The sequence below is a fragment of the Lynx canadensis genome, chromosome B3 (assembly GCF_007474595.2).
Source record: "Lynx canadensis isolate LIC74 chromosome B3, mLynCan4.pri.v2, whole genome shotgun sequence".
NCBI lineage: Eukaryota > Metazoa > Chordata > Mammalia > Carnivora > Felidae > Lynx > Lynx canadensis.
The window spans coordinates 914,134-936,206 of record NC_044308.2 but is presented as its reverse complement, the minus strand read 5'-3'; the positions used below and the strand labels follow the sequence as shown (position 1 = coordinate 936,206).

At 58.8% G+C, this 22,073-nt stretch overlaps 1 protein-coding gene across 1 annotated transcript in view; it reads right to left on the bottom strand.

Moving 5' to 3' along the window:
• The window catches only part of MINAR1 (membrane integral NOTCH2 associated receptor 1), a 34,815-nt gene extending 18,677 nt beyond the window's left edge, over positions 1-16,138 (bottom strand). The window contains exons 1-8 of the mRNA XM_032593469.1: positions 16,108-16,138; positions 15,896-16,022; positions 15,332-15,487; positions 11,913-12,028; positions 3,049-3,237; positions 2,185-2,241; positions 1,770-1,875; positions 1,575-1,665 (exon numbers count right to left, since the gene is read on the bottom strand). Coding sequence (XP_032449360.1) covers positions 1,575-1,665; positions 1,770-1,875; positions 2,185-2,241; positions 3,049-3,237; positions 11,913-12,028; positions 15,332-15,487; positions 15,896-16,022; positions 16,108-16,138 — 873 coding nt within the window. The remainder of the gene's footprint in view (positions 1-1,574; positions 1,666-1,769; positions 1,876-2,184; positions 2,242-3,048; positions 3,238-11,912; positions 12,029-15,331; positions 15,488-15,895; positions 16,023-16,107) is intronic.
• Positions 16,139-22,073: the final 5,935 nt, after the last annotated feature.

Sequence of the window (22,073 nt, the reverse complement as noted above, 5' to 3'; positions counted from 1 at the left end):
CTCCCTCCTTCCTTCCTCCCTTCTCTCCCTCCCCCCTCCCTCCTCCCCTCCCTTCCCCTTCCTTTCCTCCCTTCCTCCCTCCCTCCTTCCCTCTCTCCTCCCCCCTCCTTCCTCCCCTGCCTTCCCCTCCTTTCCTCCCTTCCTTCCTTCCTCCCTTCTCTCTTCCCTTCCCCCCTCCTCCCCTCCCTTCCCCTTCCTTTCCTCCCTTCCCCCTCCCTTCCTTCCTCCCTCCCTCCTTCCTTCCTTCCTCCCTTCTCTCCTCACCCCTCCCCCTCCCTTCCCCCCTTCTCCTCCCCCCTCCCTTCCTCCTTCCCTCCTTTCTCCCCTCCTTCCTTCCCTCACTCCCCCCTCACTTTTAGCAGACACTATTTGTTGCTGATAATGTATCAATGGTTCCCGGAACCCAGTGTATACCTTTGGTCTGTAAGTTCAAACCTTCTTTCATTTCTGGAGAGTTTTCATAAATTAGATCTGGAAATGTCTCCTGGCTCGCCCCCCTCCCAGTTTCCCTCCCTCCCTCCCTCAGGCCTGCCTTGCCAGCCCCCTCCGTGTGCATCGTGGGCATCGGCCTCTTTACCTCCCTTCCCCTCCCTGGTCTGGGCCAGGGAGTGCTCTCCCCTCCCCATGTCCCCTCTGTGTCCCCTCCATGTCCCCCCGGCGTCTCCCCCCATCCCCTCATGTCCCCCCACGTCCCCTTGCTCCGTCCCACGTCCACTCGGAGCCCCAGCTGCACACAGGCGGTCCCTCTGTCACTCAGTGGTGTGTTCCCAGCGGACAATCCTGGCCTGCGGTTCACGGCCTCCGCGCAGGACCCCTTTCTCATCCCAGGCCAGTCCCCGCGGGTCTCTGGCTCCCAGTGAAGTCCAGCGTCTGGATATTTGACGGCTGTCCTGGGCAGGGGACAGAAATCTCCAAGGATGCTCCCCTCCCCGCCCCCGCTCTTCCCGTCCCCGTCAAACGAGGTTCAGGGACATTCTCCCCGACCCTCTGCTCCAACACAAGGATTTTTTCCTCCTTGGGGGCCTCCTCCGCCCCCTGCTCCAGGGCCTCGCACCGCCTCGGGGAGCCCGCTCCCCTCCGTTTCCTCCTGGCTTCCTCAGGGACGGGCTCTGTTGCGGATGTCCGCTGGGGGTCCAGCCTAAGAGTAGTCACCCTCCCCACCCCGGCGGCTCAAGGTCCGGCTGACTTCCCTCCCCACGGGGCCACCCTGGGGCCAAGGCCGCAGGGACCGGCAGGTGCGGGTGGCCCGGTCTGGGACCTGGGGTGAGCAGGCCCGCATTTGGGGCTGTCTGGGTGCTCGCCCCAGGTCCCCAGGCCGCGGCCGCCCCAGCTGGTGCTGACCCACAGCGGACCCATCCACCACGGCGCAGACACGGAAACTGGAAGACGCGTTTATAAATTCAACAAAAGCAGCTTCCTGTCTGTTGAATTTAATGATAAACAATTTGGCTTATATTTTTGTGCATCTTCTTTCATTCCCCCCCCCCAATAATTTGATTTTACTGCATAAAAGTATGGGTTTGGGCAAAGTAGGGTCAACCACAAAACCCAGCAAACGGTAACTGGTGTCTCACGCTGCAGAGTCTGAGGACGGCCCAGCCCTCCCCGGGGATGCTCCGCGAGGCCAGCGGCGGAGGGGTGGGGACCCCGGCTGAGGGTGTACCACTGGGGAGGGAACAAGGCTGAGAGCCATGTGCGCACAGTGGGCCCATATCAGCAAGAGGGCCTGTGCTAGTCCGACAAAACCGGGGGCCACGGACAGATTCCACCAGCAGGGTTTGGAGCCGGGGCCAGAGCGGTAGCGGCCAGCGTGGTCAGGGGCAGCCGACAGCGAGACGGTGGGGTCCAGCGGTGGCTTCTGCCCGCCCGCCGTTACTGTCCGTGTGCAGCAACCACCGCCGGTTAAAGGGCGGTGAAGGGGACAGCACAGCGACAGCCAGCCTCTGCCTGCATCAGGGGCGGTCAGGGGCGTCGGACGAGAAAATGAGATATGAAAACCCTCCGGCAGAATCCAAAGGCAGCATTATCATCAGTGTTTGATTAGGTGTGGCGGATGCATTATTCCACGTCGCAAGTCTCCGGTGAATCCAGGTGCTTAAGGGACAGCGAGTTCCCAAGCCCTCGTTAGCGAACGCCTGTTTCGACAGTTCGCTCCTGGCGCGGAGATGCCCGCAGAAGGCTCACCGCAGGCTCCAGCCAGCTCGTCCTCAGATGTGAGCCGGGCTCCAAACTCCCGGGATGCTGGTAGGAGCGGTTGTCACAGGAGGCCCACGGCCTGGCCCTTTGTTTGTTTTCTTTTGCATTTATTTAGTCAGTCACTTATATTTTCATTATCTGAAAGAACGAGGGTAAAAGAAACACACGAATGAAGCAGGCTTGCCTCCGAGCTCTGTATTTGTTAACAAGCTTCTTCTAAACAACAGTGTTCGAGTCGCAGAGGCTTTGCAGAGACGGCACAAGACATGCCCACGTACCCTAGACTGGATTCCACCTGCTGCTACCATCTGACGTTAACACGGTTCACCCGTCAGGAGCGACGACCTTGCGTTGATGCGTCCGTACGAACTCCGGTCGCCCAACATCTTCCGGGCCCCCATCGTCTGCACCCACTGCCTTGATCTGTCCCAGGACCCCCTGTGGACACTGTGTCGCATTTCCCCGTCGTGTCTCCTGGGGCCGGGACGGCTTCTCAGACCCCCCTCCCCTCGTTTGGGATGCCCTTGGCAGTTTGAGGCGGGTCAGTATTTTGCAGACTGTCCCTCACTTGGGTTTTCCTCATAGTTAGACGGGTTCTGGGTTTGGAGGGGGGGAACCACAGAGGTGAAGGGCCCTCGGCACACATCAGACCGCAGGGACCTACGGCCCGTCCGGCGCATCACCGTTGCTGCTACTTTGGTCACGTTGGTCACGCTTCTCCACCGCAAAGTCGCCCTGTTTTTCCCCATTTCTGAACCATATTCCTTGGAAGGAAGTCGCCACGTGCATCCCACACCGAATTCTTCCAGATAACAGACGAACGCAATTGCCTTTCCTCCCTCGCTTCTTTACCTCCTCGGCGCACAGTGAAATCGGGGCGGACCCCCGAGTATTTATTCCAGCGTCGGGGGGGTGGGGAATGGTCCCGCACGTCCCGGCTCGGCTGCTCTAGCTGTGGCCACCGGCAGCTCCATCCGGGGCCCCTGGACTTCCGGCCCACGGATCCGGGGGAGAGGTTGTCTCGGGCCACCGAGGGGTCATCTGTGACAGCGGCGTCACGTGGTCACCGTTACAGTTCCGCGCGGAAACTCCAGCTGTGCCTCACTGCTTCCCCGTTCGGCCCCACGTCCCTGCCAACCACGCACGTGACCGCGTGCATACGTACGCACACGTCTTACTACCGATACGCTACACTATGCGGACATACGCGTATATACCTGTAGGGACACGCACATAGATTAGCAACAAAACTGCTTTATTGTCAAACAGGTGCTTGCATAGTAATAAAGCTTAAACGTACACGGATATTACACTTTACCAAATGCCTTAAGAGCTGCTGTGGGCTCGTCTATTACCTGAAACATCTGACTTGCGCTCACGTCTAGTAGCATCCTTCACCAAGACGGGATTTCGGTAACACCTGACACGGCTCCGGCCGCCCCTTTCAGCTGACTAGCAACAGAACCAGACTGATGAATATCTCTCATGAAAAATAAATAAGACCTATTTTAGTTGGGATTCGGACGATCTCCCTGCTTAAACCTGTTGAGCAAAACGTTTACCGTGTTTTCACCAGGGCGACTTTCCAGGGACGAGGCGAACTCGCGGACTCACCGGATAAAAGCCGCCCACTCCATGGGGTCCTCCCAGACCCCTCTCCAGCGCCTCCACCTGGCAGGACCCCCAGCCCACCCCAGTGGGCACCCCCCAGCCCCACCCCGATGCCCCCACCCCGACGCGGCCCCCCCCCCAGTCCCCACCCCGGTGGGCCTTCCCAGCCCCGTCTTCAGAGACCCTCTGTGTGCACTTCCCGCTACACCCCGTGTGTCAGGACCACGGGGTTGTTTGGGAACATTCCTCGTGGATCCCATCTCTTCCCTCCTCCAATTACTACAGGTGCCAATGAGCGGTCTGTGCCCACAGGACACACGGGGATGGGTGTAGGTCGCCCCCTGCAGAGCAACTAGAACATCCTGTCGTAGCTCCGTTCTGTGCGTATGTGTTCAAAACATTTTGTTTTAAATCTTCATTACCTAGGCTTTTAACATCAAATGTATGGTTGTTTCCTTTTCCATTATACTGTCCTTGAGATTTCCAATTCAATTAAAACTATCTTTTAAAAGCTATCTTATGAAATTTTTTTTAATTTTTTTTTTTTATTTTTGAGAGAGAGAGAGACAGACGGAGCACAAGTGGGGGAGTGGCAGAGACAGAGGGAGAGACAGAATCCAAAGCGGGCTACAGGCTCTGAGCTGTCAGCACAGAGCCCGACGCGGGGCTCGAACTCACGAACTTCCAGATCATAACCTAAGCCGAAGTCAGACTTAACCGACTGAGCCGCCCAGGCGCCCCTTGTAAAAATTACTCTTAATCGCACAATTAATATGTGAAATTCACGCTTGATTCTTTTTTGTTTCCTCCTAGTATCTGTTTCCTGCTGGAATGTATCCTGTAGCTCTCCCTTCCGGAGAGTCTGTGGAGGTAAACTGATCGGAGTCCTTATAAAAATGCCTGCGTGTCACCCCCCAGTCGGATGATGACGTACCGATAGGACATTCAAGCAGCAAACACACCCCCTCCTCCCCCAGCACCTTGTAGACTTCCTCTCTCACCCCGGGCTGCTGGGGTCAGCCTGCTTCTCATTCGGACATCGATATTCTGCCTGTGTTTTCTGGGAGTTTGGAGAATTTTCTGTCTACGTCCTTGCAGCTGAAATGCCACACGGCTGTCGTCACGGACTTGCTCCTCAACTCCCCCTACGTGGCAGGTGTGCGGACCACCGTCTATCCACAGTTGGACGAAACGCCGCGCTCTCGTGGTTCCCCGATCCCGCGCCCCCGCCCGGTCTGTGTATTCTCCGCCTCTCACGCTGCAGTTAGATGGCTGCTTCCGTCTCTGGACTGACCCCTCGTGTCCCTGGACGTTTCCTTTCTATGACCCACACCTCCCTCCTCTGCGGTCTGGGAGGACGCCTCACTTCAGCCTACGGCTCACTCACAACCCTTTCCATCCGCTATTCAACTCAGTCCCTGGGGACTTGATTTCAGCGTTTTGCCGTTAGTCGCAAGGTCTTTGGCATAAACGTCTTTCTGGTCTCACGGGTGCATCTGCTCTCGGCAGGGTTGGGGGGACAGGAAGGCCCCTCGGCACAGGGCGGCGCGCACGGCTGGTGGGCGGAGAGGCACAGGTGCGCCGCTGGGGACGCGGCCGCCCGGGGCCCAGTGGAAGGTCGGCTCCCCCCCCGATAGTGAGTGCTTCCCTCTTGGTTTAAATAGCAGGGGAGGCTGTTCTGAGTCATGTGATGGCTTCAGAGACTTGCAGGACCACAGGAGTCACCGGCGGCCCCTCCCGGCTAGTTAATGCCACGTCATCTGCAGGTCTGAGGCTGTCCAGTCCCTTGTTGTCCAAATACCACCAGGGAGCAGGGCTGCTGTGCCTCCCAGCTCCCTAGCAGCCCGTCCCGTCACGGCCCGTCCCCAGGTCACAGTCCGTCCCCACAAGGGTGAAAGAGTCACACCACATCCAAAGCCACAGCCCAGCCAGATGGGTCACCTTAGAATCGTCTTCCCTTGTTTGGACACATTGTCTCTTTTGCAGGGGACTGGCTTTCCCCGAATGTTTACTGGCTCTTCCCCGTGCCCGGTCCTGCTGGCCGAGGTCTGGCCGCTGACCTGCCATCTAGGAGAAGGGGACGGACCCCCCCCCCCCCGCCCCACAGAATGTGTGGTGCCTGCTGGAGCCAGGGCAGGTGGCTGGGCTCAGGGCATCTGGGCGCAAGTGTCCCCTGTCCTCTCAGGGGTCGCTGGCCTTCCCGGTGCACGTGCCTACAATCACTCTTCCCGCAGGAGAACATTCCTGCTCCCTGGAGAGAGGGGAGACCGTTTGCGTGGGGTCAGCCCAGCCGTCAGACCCCCCCCTCCCCGATTCTGGTCCCTCCGTTCTGAGCCAGCACCCACCCGGTGTCCCGAGGCTGCCCCCCCTTCCCGAGCCAGACCTCCAGGGCCCTTCCCGGGTCCTGGACCGAGAGTATCCGGGGCTGCTTACGTGCGAGGCAGCACGGAAACAAGTTTTCACCGAAATATTTTATCTAAATAACATCGGGGCCTCTTATCAGCTTTTCTGCGTGACTTTGGACAAATAGTTTCATCTCTCTGATTCCCATCTCTTCGGGGGCAATTGAAGGATCCCAGGAGATGATCTTTAAGTTCTTTCCACCTGAAACCCTGTATTTACACGTCAAATGCGCGGTGTGACCGCCACAGCCAGGCTCCCCACCCCCACATTCCCGCGAACACCCAGCCTCCCACGGTGACCCCCAAGGACAGCCAGCGACCCGTCCTGCCCCGCTCGACCCTGCCTTCGCCCCTGGGTTTACCGTAAAACCTCGGTAACTTGGATGACACTAATATCGAATGTATGATCATCCCGTGGCTGGACCAAAGTTTATCTTTGTTTCCACGGAAAGTGCAGATAAACGGGGTCAACAACACTCCCAAACCCGTGTTCAAAATGCTGAAGAAGGAGCTGTTTCTCAAGTCCCTGCGCGCATTTTCGACACACGCATTTATATCCACCACGAACCCGCTTTTCGACACCAGAGGGCCTGGCAGCCGGGACTCCCGTCTGCGTTACCCCGGCTCCTTTCCCGTGGCCCCGACGCGTGCCCGCCCCACACTTGAGGACGGGAAAAACCCCGTGCCGCGCAGAAGAGTGCGTGACCCACACTGCAGCGGAAATGAGGCGGTGACACAGGGGACTCGGGTCCTGCAGCAGCAAATGGAGAATCTGTAACCACGGCGGCCGCGGCTGGGGGGGAAAGGGGACGCGGGAGGGGGGATGCAGGGGGAGGGGCCCCCCCCTCCCCCCTGGAGGGGACTCCAGCCCTTCCGGTGGGCACGCACCGCCCACGGCCAGACGCAGGACGCCATTTCTGCAGGAAGCCTCGCAGCGTTGGGGGAGGACCCTGTCTTCAGGATCCATGCATTTTACGGTGCCACAGACGGCGCCACGGCCTGAGCCACAGGTGCACCGGCTGAGAAATACCACCGCCGGAAGCAGACATGTTAACCGGTAGTTAATGAGACGCACCATCCCGCGATGCCTGCAAGTCACCTCCAGTTTAACAGACGGACACTTACGGTCTCGTAAACTGTGTATTTTACATCCTTGCTACTGTTAAAGAGAAGCGGATGAACTGACTGGGGCCCAGAACATCTGCAGCCCAAACCCGTGCGTCCGGAGTGGGCAGAAGAGAAGAGCGGCCCCCGCCAGGAAGTCCGCCGGGAAGTCCGCCGGGAGTGACCTTGCGCAGAGCACATCAGCCCTCTGCGCGGGAGGACTCCGCCAGGCGAGCCGACTGAAGCCGCCCGTGCTGCAAAGTGGCACCTGGTGGCTGTTCACCTAAAGAGACACTTTGCAATTTCCTAGGAAGATGGGGGTCTCCCAGATTCCCCCGAGAAAGGGTCACGGGTGTCACGAGCACCCTGTATCCAGCCTGGGGCTGACGGAGTGAGGATGCGCGCGTGAGGAGGGGTGTGCACGGCACAACTAACCGCCCCCCAAAAGGCATGCTGGGGGCAGACCCTCCTGAGCCAAGAAGGTGAACCCACAGCGCCCCTGGTGGCCAGCGTGCTGCCTGTCTGTCCCATCACGGTGAGTATGTGGCGGTCAGGGTGTAGGGACAGATTTATTCCCACTTTCCCCATTTCCTTTTTTTTTTTTTTTTACATTTATTTGTTTTTTGAGAGACAGAGAGAGAGAGGAGACACAGAATCCGAAGCAGGCTCCAGGCTCCGAGCCGTCAGCACAGAGCCCGACGTGGGGCTGGAACTCACAGACCGTGAGATCGTGACCTGAGCCAAAGTCGGACGCTCGACCGACTGAGCCACCCAGGTGCCCTCACGTTTCCCATTTTGTATCCTACCTTCCTCCAGTGTCTCGAGTTATTTCCGTGATGGGTCTGTGTCCCCTCCCCCATATCTGCCTTGAAAATCAAACTTCACAAGTGCTTGGCCGTGTCTCTGAGGCTCCGCGGAGCTGACCCCACGGGAGAGACGGCCACGGCCAGCGAATGACTCTGTCCTGTAAGATGAGACAGGCAGCCCCTGGGGGCAGTCACCGAGCTGGCACGCCGGGAACTTCCAACCACCAGCAGCTGACCCTGCCAGGCCCGGATTTTTGGCCACGGCGACGTCTGTCCCCGTCACAAATGAGGCCCCTCCTTCCCAGATGCGTCAGGCGAGAAACTCACCAGATGCTGGAAATTTTGATCCCAGTTGCCAAGTTCTGGCCTCAACTGGGGATTTTCAGACCGATTTATAAAAAGTCAGGGTAGGAAGCTACGAGAGACATTTCCCTAAAGCCGTCCGGGACGATGCCCGTGGCAGCTGTATCCGTGGCAGGACAGTCTCGGGGCAAAGGGAAGGAGTGTGTAACACATGGTGCATTCGCCTCCCCGGCCTGTCCTTCAGCCACTAAACTAAAGTTAGTGCGATGTCTGAGATACCAGTTTATCAGACGCTGTATTTTAAAACTACAGAAAAGGGGTGCCGGGCGGCTCACTGGATTGAGCTTCCGAGGCTTGATTTCGGCTCAGGTCATGACCCCAGGGTCATGGGATCGAGTCCCACGTTGGGCTCCACACTGATCATGGAGCCTGCTTGAGACTCTCTCTCTCTCTCCCTCTGCTCCGCCCTGACCCTCTCTCTCCTTCTAAAGCAAAACTTTGTTTTAAAAAATGTGTGCAATTCAAGGGGCACCTGGGGGGCTCAGTCGGTCGAGCGCCCGACTTCGGCTCAGGCCACGATCTCACGGTCCGGGAGTTCGAGCCCCGTGTCGGGCTCTGTGCCGACGGCTCAGAGCCTGGAACCTGCTTCGGATTCTGTCTCCCTCTCTCTCTGCCCCTCCCCAGCTAGCACTCTGTCTCTCTCTACCTCAAGTTTGGATAATAAAACATTTGAAAAAATGTTTTTAAACGTGTAAAATTCTAAAAATAAAATAAGGGGGAAGGGGCCGAGATGGCGGAACAGCACGGAAGTGTTTTGTGTGTCCTTGAAACGCAGCCAGATCAACGCTAAGCCTTCCTGCACACCTAGAAAACGGATTTGAGGATTAACGCAGCAATCTACACAACCTGAACCACGGAACTCGGCAGGTACGTGGAGAGGCGTGGAGAGGCGAACTGCGGGGGGAGAGGAGCCGTGGAGGGCGGGAGCCGTTTTTGCTTGTGGAGACAGGACGGAGACGGGGGGGAGAGTATAGGATAGCACCCCCCACCCCGGAAAGCAGCTGGAGACAGAAGGAGCAGTACGCAAGGGACCGAACTAAAAATAAAATAAAAATAAGAACGACAAAAGGAATCCTATATATTACCATCCCAACAGAGAAAATACTTCTGCGTAGGGGTTGGGAGGTAAGGAGCAGAAAATAAAAGTCGCCAGGTTTTTTTTTCTCCCCCATAAAATTTCCTTGACAAGTATGACCTTGCCCCGAGGGGAAGCAAAGGCACGGAATTCAGGAGCTTCCTGCTTGGCAGACCTACCCCCGTTTATTACATCCCCAGAGCCGTCTCCCGGCCCCATAGCCTCACACGCAGACCTGTAATTCAAATGTGTGTTTTATGTCTCCTGACCTTGGTGGGAGGACTGCTTTTCCTCAGGCCCCGACATGCTCGACGTTAGACCCCGCAGCCGCACGGAGGGAAAGCCTGGTCCCAACGACTGGAGACTTCATCCGAATCCTTCACACAATTTTCTACAACCAGGCCCCCCGCGCAAAGGTTTCCCCGCCCTGCTATGGATTCTGGCTCGTGACTGTGAAAGAATCCCTCCACCGTAGGCAGGAAACTAGTAAGTAAATGCATCCCCAAATCACCATGACGAATGTGACCAGGAAACTGCTAATACCAAGCGGCCCGAGGCCGGCAGTCTGCAGGCTCCTCGATGATTCGGTGCCTGGTTAGAAGCTACGTTTACGGCTTTATTAGCAAAGACACGGGGTCTAACTGAGGCACTGACCTGCTGGAAGGGCGTCGTGGCTCCCCCTGCTGACCCTGCCATGGGCAGACCCCGGCCCGCAGTCGGGGCCCCGGTAGCAGCCCGCCCGTCTCTGGGTGTCCCTGTCCCCATTCCGGCCAAACCGCAACTCTTGGCTTCCCACGTTACCCTGTGCTTCCCGCCCCCACCCCCTCTGTTCCGCCTGAATCTGTCACACCTTTCCCCGAGCCAGGCCCCTCCTGACACCTCCCCGGATATTCCGGGGCCGCGTGAGGAACCAATGTGGTTTCTCTGCTGAGTCCCGGTCCTGACACCCGACCCCGAAGAGTGAATCTACGATCTCGGGCTCCCTGCTGAAATTTGTGACTGAACCTTCTTACACTTGCTGGAAAGTTCTGCATTTCCCCGTGGATTTGCTGGCGCCCTCACCCTGCGCGAAGCCCCCAGTGCGTCCCACACGGGGTAGGGTCCTTCCCCTAATTCCCCCAACCCACCTAGGCTGACGGGGTCTCGCTCACCCCTGCACCCACAGCGCCCCTACGGGCACTCACAGGCACACAGTAGGTCCTCAGTGTCGATGAGCACAAACATGACCAGTCCTGGGAGGCCATGCTGTGCCTCCCGTCCTGCCAGGACCCGCCACCCTCACTCTTGTCCCTTGCCTTACCGTCCCCGGCCCCTGCTCCAAACCACGTCCCATCCAAACTCGGCGCAAAGTCCCTCGCTCTCTGGCGCGTCCCCGGTGCGCCTGTCACCACAGCCTTCTGTCCTCTCCCTCCACCGCGCGTGCCCGTGCCCACCGCGCCATGGGTCTCGAGGGCCGCTCACCTCCCTGCACTCCCCGTCCATGCAGCAGGGTTGCGGGACAGTCACCGTGTGCGGGGCGTGCGGCCAGCAAGATCAAAGGCGTGCCACACGTAGAGGTGGCTTGGGGGTCACAGGGCACCCGCGGACGCCACACGCGGCCGGCTCACGGGAAAAGGTTGTTGAAAGGCTGCAAGTTTGCTCAAAGGGGAGAAGAAGGCACCGGTGCCTGGCCATCTTGCTCGGCCCTTGCGTTCCGCCCCCACCAGCAATTCACGTTCAAGGAGGGCACACACCAAGACCCTGACATGCGCCCACCCGGGGAAAGCCAGACCCGATCCGGCCCTGGCAGGCCCCGGCGGGGCGGGCCGGAGCCGGCTGCCCTGTTCGGTGGATGGCTGCGGCACAGCACGAACAATTCTCGCCCATCCCAGGGACACGCCCCGAACGTTCAGTGACACGAAGCCAGAGCGGCGTGATGCGTCCAGTCCCGGAACGGTCAGACCGTCAGCAGGCCCGACAAGGTCACAGTAGGGCGTCCTCGCCCCTGGAGGGCGCACGACGGGCCCTGCCCGAGACTCGCACATCCCTCCTGGCCCCAGCCAGACCGCGAAGGTCCCGCGAGGAAGGGCACCACGTGCGTGACGCCCGTTCCCAGGCCCTCCCGCGTCCAGGGCACGGCCCTGCTCGGTGAACACGCCTTCAGCACAGCTCAGCTGGGGCCACACGGGGGTTCCCTACCCGGATGGCGGCCTCCCCTCTTCAAACCCGGTCCTGGGTCCACCGCTGAGGTGAGAACTCCAATCAGTAAGGCCTCTGAAAGGACCGATCAAAGCTTCTCGGTGGTTTGCTTGGAAACGCCCGTCCTCCAGGGGGTTCCACGGCCCACGTGGCCCGCACCCCACGCTAACGGCTGACCCGCAGAGCCCCGAGCGCGGCCACGCCAAGGACTGGCTTTCCCGTCTCCAGCTACCACCGGGGTCTCCAGCTTCCCAGGGTCTCCAGCTACCGCCGTCCACGGAGTCTCAAAATTGCTAAGAAGGACGAAAGGATTCAAACGACGAAATTCAGAGCTGTGAGCAGCCCAGGAAAGGGCTCTCGACTCGCACGCCGTATTTCTGTTGGCCGCCCAGCTTCTCCCGAGGAAGGATTTACCTCTGGTCGTGGCCCACACTAGCCGCCCCTGACCGGGAAGGAAACATACTCACCTGCCAGAGCGGGGAGCCATTAGTACGCTGTCCTTAGTCCCGCCCGGCCTCTGCTGGCCGTGTGGCCCCAGGAGAGTTACCCAACCTCTCTGAGATTGTTTCTCCCTGCACGCGTTAAGTGATGACACAAACCGTCAGCCCCGGAGGCCTGCGTATGCCTTTGTCTTCGACACTTGTGAATAACCAGCCGCACTCAGGCTCACACCCGAGACAAATACACAGAGGATGTTCAGGGTCAGCGGTCAAGGTCAGGGGTCAGGAAGACTCACATGAAACACCTTGGGTACTGCGTTCCTGTCAACACATCCTGCATGAAAAAGGCAGGGCGCGTCCGTGGAAACGTATCATGACAGACTCAGGAAATCATAACTTGGATCGAATCTCTTGCACATCGTGGCTTCCGAGCTGTGCTGACAGCTGCCACGGCCTCAGCCGTCCCGCAGCCCGGGTACCGTCACCTTGCGTGCGCCTCTGTGGGGACACGGCACTTACGTGCTCCTCACAACCGGGACCTGGAACCTATGTGAATCACGAGGCGTCATTCGTGGTCCCAATTCGTGGTCCCAAATACAAGCACTTCCCGTCGAGCGGAGTTGGTGGCGGAACTTCTTACGTGAACAGAACCAAGTTCCACGCGAGCGCGGCAGTGAAGACTCGTCTGGAGCGCCGGCTGTCCTCGTGGTGGTGGTGCTCCGTGGCCGGCCACGTCCCCGTGCCCCTGCACGCGCTCTGGCCGCGTGGAAGACCTGCCACCTTGTGCACCGCCAGCACAGGGCGCCGTGCTCCCTTCTGACGGACAGAATGGCGCCCTTTCGCAGTCAGGAACGGGATGCGTCCTCGGCCACTCTGCCTCGGTGGCTGTGGGGCCGCGATGCCAGCGTCCTGTTTATAAAGTCGCGGGGACGATGCGCGAGGGGACATTGGAAACACGGAACCATTCTAAGCATCGGAATCCCGGGCGAGAAACACAATAGTGTGTTTCTGGTTTGTTTGTTTCTGGAAGGAAATACGTAAGCCTCCTGGGTTTATGGGCTAAGTTAATGTTAAACACGGATTCGTTGAACGGGCAGGTGGCGGATGCGTGTGAGATGCACGGGGTACGGTGAAAAGGACAAATCCAGAGTGGCTCTCACCCAAGGCCACCTACAATGTCGCCAGCTACCGAGCGGCTGTCCCCAGGGTAGCTGAGGGGACCAGTTTCTCGGGAAGCCGTGGCTCATCCAATGGAGAGCAGCAAAACGACTAAAATCCAAAGTCACAGGCCGGTTGTTTGCCTGCTGCGGGACGAGGACCCCGGCCCCCCACCCACCTTCTGGGACACCCCTTCCCCCATAACACGTAGCGGTCAGCAAGCCCCAGGCCAACTGGAGACGTTCACTGTGATAAAACAGGCGGCTGAGGAAAGCTTGCGAGGTGCTTTTATTTGGCGGAATATTCAGTGGAGTTAACAGGGTATGAATTCCATCTATTCCAACGGCTTGGGTTTACTGATGGGGAAACTGAGGCTCAGAGACGGAAATAATCGTGCAGCAAGCCGATGGTGGGCGGGCCCACTGCCATGAGCTCTGAGCAGTGCTGCTGACCGTGCAACAGGGCAGCCCCCCCACAGGGAAGTCCCCCCCCAGGGAAGTTCCTCCCCCACACACAGGCCAGGCCCCCCACAGAGCAGCCCCCCCCACAGAGCAGCCCCCCACAGGACAGGTCCCCCCCGCCCCGGCCCCGCGCTGTCTCTGGCCGCACCGGCTGCATCCGGGCGTGGTGGCTGAGTTATAATGGAAGCTGCAGGAAAACATCGATTTCCTATAATGGCTTTATCTATAGAAACTTGTGAGGACACCTTTTGGCGACAAGATCTGGCATCGACCATCCGAAAACCTTGGAGGAGACGGGACGCTCCCAAGCGGTGCCTCCCCCGCGTGAACCAATAACCCTTTGCTCCCCGAGAAGAGCCTCTTCCTGCGCGGCAGGCCGTAGCTCCTGACCCGTCCTCGCCACAGGCCGCATCGCGGGCCGGAAGCCGGCTGCCAGCATCAGGGGCATCTAGCTGTGTCCGCGGTCGCGCAAGTTACAGGCTTCGGGAGAACGCAGTCACGGCGTCCAGAGAAGCCGCGCATCCAAACAAGGCTGTCCGACGCCAAGTGCGAACGGACGTGGGAGGACAGTGTAAGTGCAGAGGCCAACAGGAGGCACAAGGGCAGAATGTAACCCCAGCGGAGCCGCGGACCCTCCCTCCCCCTCCCCGGAAAGATCTAAGCTCATGACAAACCTGGGCAGCAGGAATTCCCACCACCTCCATGCTAAGGGTGAGAAACACTGCAGCCCAGAGAGGCCAAGTGACTTCTCCAAAGCCACACAGCAAAGGAATGACAGTCCCAGAAGCAGACCCAGGGTTTCCGGCTTCCAGATACTGATCTTCCTGAGTTTCCCCTCATGTCTCATGCTGCTCTCGCGTCTCGGCACAACCTCCTTTCGCTCGATGAAACGTAGGCATCTTGGAGGTTCCCCTCCTGGGTCACTTCCATTTTCTCCTCTCAAACGATTTTGCCGTCAGTCCCCCTCAGAGCGTCAAACGGCCCCTGTCTGCAGACGCCCCGTTCTCCCGCCGCCCCCAGCCACTGTCTGAAGCTCAAAGCCCCCTCTGCACCCGTGTCACAGACGCTGGGGGTGTCTGAAACGGCTTCTGACCGGAGCCAGGAGGAGCAGGTGCGGCCACGGCCGGCCACGGAGCGGGTGCCCCGGACCCTCGGGGGAGGGTCCGCAGACAAGGCTGCCCAGGCCAGGCCTCCGTGGGGTGACGCGGGCACCCAGGACTCCACGCGACGTTCACACGGGACTGGGGCGGGCCGGGGACCCTCCCCCGTGGCCTCCCTGCCCGGCGCCACAGCGTGGGGCAGACACGGACGCTTCCCGCTTCCACGGCACCGCGCGGTTTCCCAGGCGATTTTCTCTCCGCTGTCTTCTCTGGTCTTTCGACGACCTCGTAGAGCAGGGAGGGAATGAACTGGAACTCCCAGTTTTATAAACGAGCAAACGGGGGGTTCCGGAGGCTCGGTGACTTGTCCGAGGACCTGAAACAGCCGTGCCGGGTGGTCCTCTGCCCCCGACGCCCCACGCCTTGCCACCCAATACCCCCGCTTGGTGATGCTGGGCCGACCCTGGGCTGCTTTCCCCCTCGGCCGCCGGAAGAGGCAGGAGTCGGCAAGTTCTTCTGAGAAGGCCCGGATGGCAAACGTTCCGGGCTCGGGGAGCTGGAGCGCCTCTGTCACAACTATCCAGCCGTCGTGGCTTCAGGAAACACAGACGCGAGTGAGCGGAGACGTGTTCCGATAAGAGTGGACCCACAAAAGCAGAGGGGGAGCCGGGCCGGGCCTGCAGACCGTAGGCGGCCGACCACCGGCACGAAAGCCCGGAGACGCCGTCTGCTTCGTGGAGCTCTGCGCCCGCCCCCCTCCCGGCCTCCAGACCAAGATCCAGGCCTGAGCACGGCCAGAGCAGGCAAAGGGGCTCCACGCTCCGGGAAGAAACCGTGTGCTCGCTCAGAGCGTCCAGGACCTGAACGTGCCAGCGGGAGCCGGGGGAACAAACGGCGAGGATCCTGAGGGCGCGGGGCTCGCGCCGGGAAAGGGGGCACAAAGAACAGAGGCTGCAACGTGGCGACATGCGGTCCCGTTCCCACGAGGCAGGGCTCGCTACCCAGCTACGTCCACGTAGAGCCAGAGCCGGCGACCGCACGGCCGGGAGATCCCTCGAAGCTTCGGCTCCACGGCCTCCGGGAAGTGTGGGGGTGCGAGAGCCGTCGGGAGCACAGCCAGGAAGGGTCCTGGGGTCAGAAGGACACGCGGTAGGAGGCCAGGGGCCCCCCACGCGATGCCCTCCCCGGGAAGGCGCAGACGGCAGTCACACGCCTGCCGAGGCCTCGGACGGAGGCACCGGCATCCTTGGCGCGCTCGGTGGCCTTGTCCTCTGCTGGCCTGGACGGACGGGCTCCCCAGTGACGGGGCTCCCCCAGAGCGGCGAGGGTCACGCGTCACAGGGGAGACGGACGTTCCTCCCGGGGCCCCTCCAAAGGGACCGTGGCTGTCCACCTGAGCGACTCTGTGTGTGGACTCCCGCAGACGGGGTCTGAGCCTGTGTGCCACGCCCGCTGCTCAGCCGGGCACAGGGAGAGGGGTCGGCCCGAGGATGAGTGGACACCCACTTCTGGGAGGTGGCAACGGGCGTGGCCCATTGTCCAGGGGTCCAGAGGGAGCAAGACGGGGAGACCAGAGATCAGAAAGAACGGGGGCGGGGGGCGAGGACAGACCGCCGACGCTGGCCCACCCAAGGACCGACCTCACCCCGTCCCCAGTGACTCTGTTACAAAACGCGTGCTTCCTGAGTCCGTCGCGCTCCGTCCTGCTGGGTCATGGGCTGCGACTCCCAGCAGGGAAGGGGATTCTTGTGCCAGGAACGCAGCCAGGGTCCCCTGGACGGGCAGCCACGTCTACCTGGGCCACGTCGTGCCCGTGGACCGGCCGGCAGGGACCCTTGTCTCTACGTGTTGTGTCAGAACACTCCTGTGCCCCAGCCACACGGCGGGGACGGAGAGGACCACGCCCAGGACGTCGGGGACCCTCGGAGGTGCCCGGGGTTGGGGGGGGGGGGGTTCCACCCAGGAACAGTGGTCAAGGGGCCAAGCAGCAGCCAGCCGCCTACAAAGGTGAGGAGATGAAGGGCTCAGACCCCACAGGGGTACAGGTCCGCGTCAGCCCGCAGGCAGCCTGGACGAGGCCAGTGCAGGACCGAGGGGTGGGGATCGGGACGGGAGGTGAGAGACACGGTCCACTCCTGCCTCAGGACCAGCGGCAGCAGGGACGGGGCTCACTCTGCCGGTCCTCCCGCAGGCGGTCTGGACGGGACGGTGGCCGGAGTGGCGGCGGGACTGTGCGTGAGCGGCATGAGGACTGGACCGTGTCCGCCACCTCGAGTGACTTCCCTCCCACACAACACCCCTCCCCCCCACTGGCAGAACAATGTGTTTGCGCCAGTGTGACCCGAGGGAGCCTGGTCTGGGCTCCGCCACGGACCCCCTGCTCCCGGCCCCCGGGGCTTCTCCCGGGCCCGAGCCGCCTGCAGAAGCCCACAGGGCGCTCTCTCCCCGGGGTGCAGGTGGGGGGCGCTGGCACCCCACGGGGCAGCCCCGGCCGCTGGGGCGGGAGCCAGAGGTTCAGCACCCCCCTTCCATATCTGGCGCAAAACTGGGCAGCGCCTTCCGTCCGGCTTCACGGAAGGTCCCGGCACGTTCCGAGCTGGGTCTCCCTTTTGCTCTCTCCTGCCCCACGACTCCTGATCCCCAAGGTCAGTTCTCAAAGTAGACCACCTTCTCGTGAGCCCCCATCAGAGGGCCTGCTGTTGGGGGGGGGGGGTGCAGGGGAAGTTCTGCCTCTTGCCTGCCCCCACCTTCCTCGCGGCTCCAATTTCTGCGTAAGACGGGCCGCTGAGGGTCCTCTGAATGACGAAGGTCTCCTCCAAAGTGACTTCCTGGCTGTCTAAGACCCAATAACCACGTCTAATGAAAATGGCGGCAGGGTCGCCTGGGTGGTTCAGTCGGTTGTGCGACCGACTTCGGCTCAGGTCACGATCTCGTGGTCTGTGAGTTCAAGCCCCGCGTCATGCTCTGTGCTGACAGCTCGGAGCCTGGAGCTGCTTCGGATTCTGTGTCTCCCTCTCTCTTTGCCCCTCCCCCGCTCATGCTCTGTCTCTCTCTCTCTCTCTCCTCAAAAATAAATAAACATTACACTTAAAAAAAAAAAGAAAATGGCATTAACCGTCCCCACCTGACTCGCCTTTTGCGGTCGGTGGCGTTCAGAGGCAGAGGTCGCTCTGTTCCTCGTCCTCCCTGCGCAGGGAGCACAGGCCCTCTCCACCCAGGCACGGCTGACCTCTGGAGGCGGACAATTTTTGCTGTGGGGCCGTCCTGTCTGTCCTGTGACGAGGACACTCAGCAGCCTCCCTGGTCCACCCTCCCGATGCCAGTAGCCACCCCCCGCCCCAGTTGTGGCATCAAAACTTTTTGCAGACCTTGCCAAGTGTCCCCTCGAGGCAAAACCACTGCTGGCTGGAAGCCTGGGGCTGGGAAGTCCCTCCGGTCCCCACTCTCTGCCGCTGGGGCGGGAGCCAGCAGATCCGTGGTAACACACGTATATTGGGGGCTGTCGTGGGCACCGGAGGGAGAGTGAGCAGGGCCTTGAGGCTGGGCAAGGCATCCGGACCGTGTCCCTGGGGCAACGGAAACCATCAGTGGGGGTGGGGCAGTTGCCTGATCGGGGTACCCTGTAAGTCACCCCAGTTGCTAGGCAGATAAACAGCTGGAGAGGAGGGGCCCCCCACCCCGGCCCCAGAGCCCGCACCAGCCTCTCTGGCCGGGATTCCCACTCCCCGATTTCAGCTGTCGCTGCAGATAAGAGCAGGATTGCATTTGACAGTTCTCACAGATGCAATTTTTATGTGGCCTTTCCAGAACCCATTTAGGTTGGCATTTGAGTAACGAACACCAGGAGTGCTCTGCCCGACAGGGGGAGGCAGGTCCGAGACCTTTCCGACATGCAACTCAGACCGTGTCTCTGCCTCGCTTAAAACCCTTCATTACACGCAGAACAAGGAGAAAGGAATCCCAGATTCTTCTGCACGTGGCCCCCGCGCCAGCCCTGCTCTCACCAGCCCCCATTCCCGGCCCCCCCCCCCAGCCCCCACTCGGGAACCGCTTCTGGAATGCGGAGAAAAAGAAAGCGACGCGGAAACAACAAGACGTTAGATGTACAGTCAGAAGGTGAAGCCCCTGACCTCTGTCGCCGAGAGGAGGTGCCTGCATTGAAGCACCAGGAACGGAGCCGGGGCGGCTGGGGGGGGGGGCTCCCCAAGTCCCAAGTGGGAAGTCGGCCTGACATTCCGACGGACCCCTGACTTGTCATCAGCGACAATGGGGCTAGAAGAGAACCTGGTATCTGCTTAAAATGTTATTCTTCGCCATAGTATTCTTTAGGAGAAAAGGCAAAGCAAAGACTTCTTTTTTTTAATGTTTGCTTATTTCTGAGACAGAGACAGAGGGTGAGCAGGGGACGGGCAGAGAGAGAGGAAGACACGGAATCCGACGCAGGCTCCAGGCTCCGAGCCGTCAGCACAGAGCCCGACGCGGGGCTCGAACCCACAAACTGTGAGATCATGACCTGAGCTGAAGTTGGTCGCTCACCCGACCGAGCCCCCGGGTGCCTTTTTTTTTTTTTTTTAATGAAAGCAAAGACATCTTTAAACGTTTAAAGACTGACTTAACCCCACACAGGCTTTCACTAGAAAGCCATTAGAGCGCATATTCAAACACAAATAGAAAGCATGCCATCGAGGAAACGACAGTGAAAACACAGATAACACGTGTTGGTGAGTTTGCTTAAACACCTACTTGAAATATCTGCTGTTTCTTATTTTTAAAAGTCAAGCCAGAATTGTAAATAATAATAGCAAAAAGTAGTAGCTGTTCAACAGGAATCTAAATACACAAATCCCGTACCCATGAGTGGGGGGAGGAGAGTGGAAATATGGCTTGTTTTAAGTGTAGTTAAACATGCAATTTTAAAAACGGAGAGTAGCCATTAAATGAACAGAAGCATTATCTGTAGTCTCCAAATCGAAAGCAACTGAAAAGAAGAAAAACAGAAGCAGGAAGCGTTATCAAGACAGTAGAAGGCAGAGAAGACAGAAGAAAGCGGGAGGGCAGGCGAAGAGAAGCGGGTCCACCTATATTGGTAACACTGCTCCGTGTACACGGCTCGGGAGTCTGCAACACTGCGTGCAGGGCATGTACGAGCACGTAACTCCGCAGTGAAAGTGTGCATCCACGTCCCTGGGGATGACACCCAAATTCATCCCGGTATTTGCCTCGGGGGACGTGGGGGCTAGCAAAGGCCAGTCTCAGGAACGGATGGACGGCACGCCTCGATTTCCCCGCAATGCTTGATTTCTTTCAACAGAGCTCAAACACAGGAGCACAGTGTTAAAATTTGATAAATGCAGGTTGAACAACACCGCCGGCTTTCCCAGGTCTCCCGCTTGCCTAGGCGAACCGTCATGTCCGTGCCCCTCTCTGGCACTCAGGATTTGATTTCAAAAGCAGCAAGCACCCCTTCAGAACCAGACGCACACTGGAGACTGTGAATAAATTAGAGCAGAAAGGAGGAAAACTAAGACAAATCAGAGAGGGAGGCAAACCACAAGAGACTCTTAAAGGCAGAGAGCAAACTGAGGGCCGCTGGAGGGGTGTGGGGTGGGGGGATGGGCTGGATGGGGGATGGGCATCAAGGAGGCCACCTGTTGGGATGGGCCTCGGGCGTTGTATGTGAGTGATGAATCACTGGGGTCTATTCCTGAGACCAATACTATACGGTATGTTAACTAACAGGAAGGAAGGAAGGAAGGGAGGGAGGGAGGGAGGAAGGGAGGGAGGGAGGGAAGGCAAGAAGCAGGAGACTATGGAATGCCCAAAGGAACCAAGTGGGGTTCCTCTGTGTCCCCCCGCCCCAGGGCTCCCTCACTTGCTCTTTCTGTATCTAATCTAGAAAATACCGACCACGTCTACCCCTTGAGACCAAGGTCAAATACCCCATCTGCTTGAAGCCTTCCCAAATGCCACCAGGCAGGAGTGAGTTCCATAGAACTTTATCTACATACATCTTTTAAAATACCTTGCTTTTGGGGCGCCTGGGTGGCTCAGTCCCTTGAGCGTCTGACTCCGGCTCAGGTCATGATCTCGCTGTTCGCGGGTTCGAGCCCCGCGTCGGGCTCTATGCTGACAGCTCGGAGCCTGGAACCTGCTTCCGATTCTGTGTCTCCCTCTCTCTCTGCCCCTCCCCCGCTCACGCTCTGTCTCTCTCAAAAATAAATAAACATGAAAACGCCTCGCTTGTCACGTGGCATTGTGCGCACGTGTCCACACCACGTGCCTTGAGGGCGGCCACTCGGGTTCATTCCTCTACCCGCCTGGCGCTTAGCCAGGTGCCCGCATGTTATTCAGTGTACTGTGTCACCGACAAGACTCAGCTCCCTCCTGCAAGGACATGACCAGCCCTGTCCGGCTTCCTTTCCTAGAATGAAATACTAACAGCTTCTAATTCTGGTAACTGCGGACTGGATGATCTGGGCCCAGCCTGCCAGAATTTTGCTAGGAATAGACAGGGACTTCCTTTACATGATGAAGAAATTTACGGGGGGGGGGGGGACAACAAGAAAAGAGTACAGAGGACCTCACACTTAATGATGATAAAAGACTGCAGTGTACCTGCTGAAACTGGGAAAGAGACACGAATTCCCACTCTCACCACGTGTCTGCAACGTCTTGCTGGGGACCTAGCCAGCCCACAACGGTGAGAAAAAGAAATAAAATACATAAAGATTGCAATGGAAAAAATAAAATTCCTATATTTTCAGGTGTCATGATTACGTTCATAAAATTTTCAGGAGTGCTACAGATAAAATCCTAAAACTAATAAGATCAGTAAAAAAAAAAAAAAACGATCGCAGGAGACAAAATCTATTTTATTTCCATGTGGCGGCAACAGGCAGAAAATGAATATTTTCAAAAATGATATTTCTAACAGCACCAAGAAATGACAAGCTTCTAGAAATACAGAGACTAAAAAATACATGAAGCCTATACGGAGAGACATATAAAACTTTATTGAGGGAAATTTGAGGAGGGTTCAAATAAATGGAAAGGAACGGATCAGAAAACTCCATACTGGAAAGGTGGTCCTTCTCCCCAAACCACCTTTCGACTCGGTGCACTCCCAGGGAAAATCCCAACAGGGTCGTACTGGGTTTAGGTTTTCGTTTCTCGTGTGGC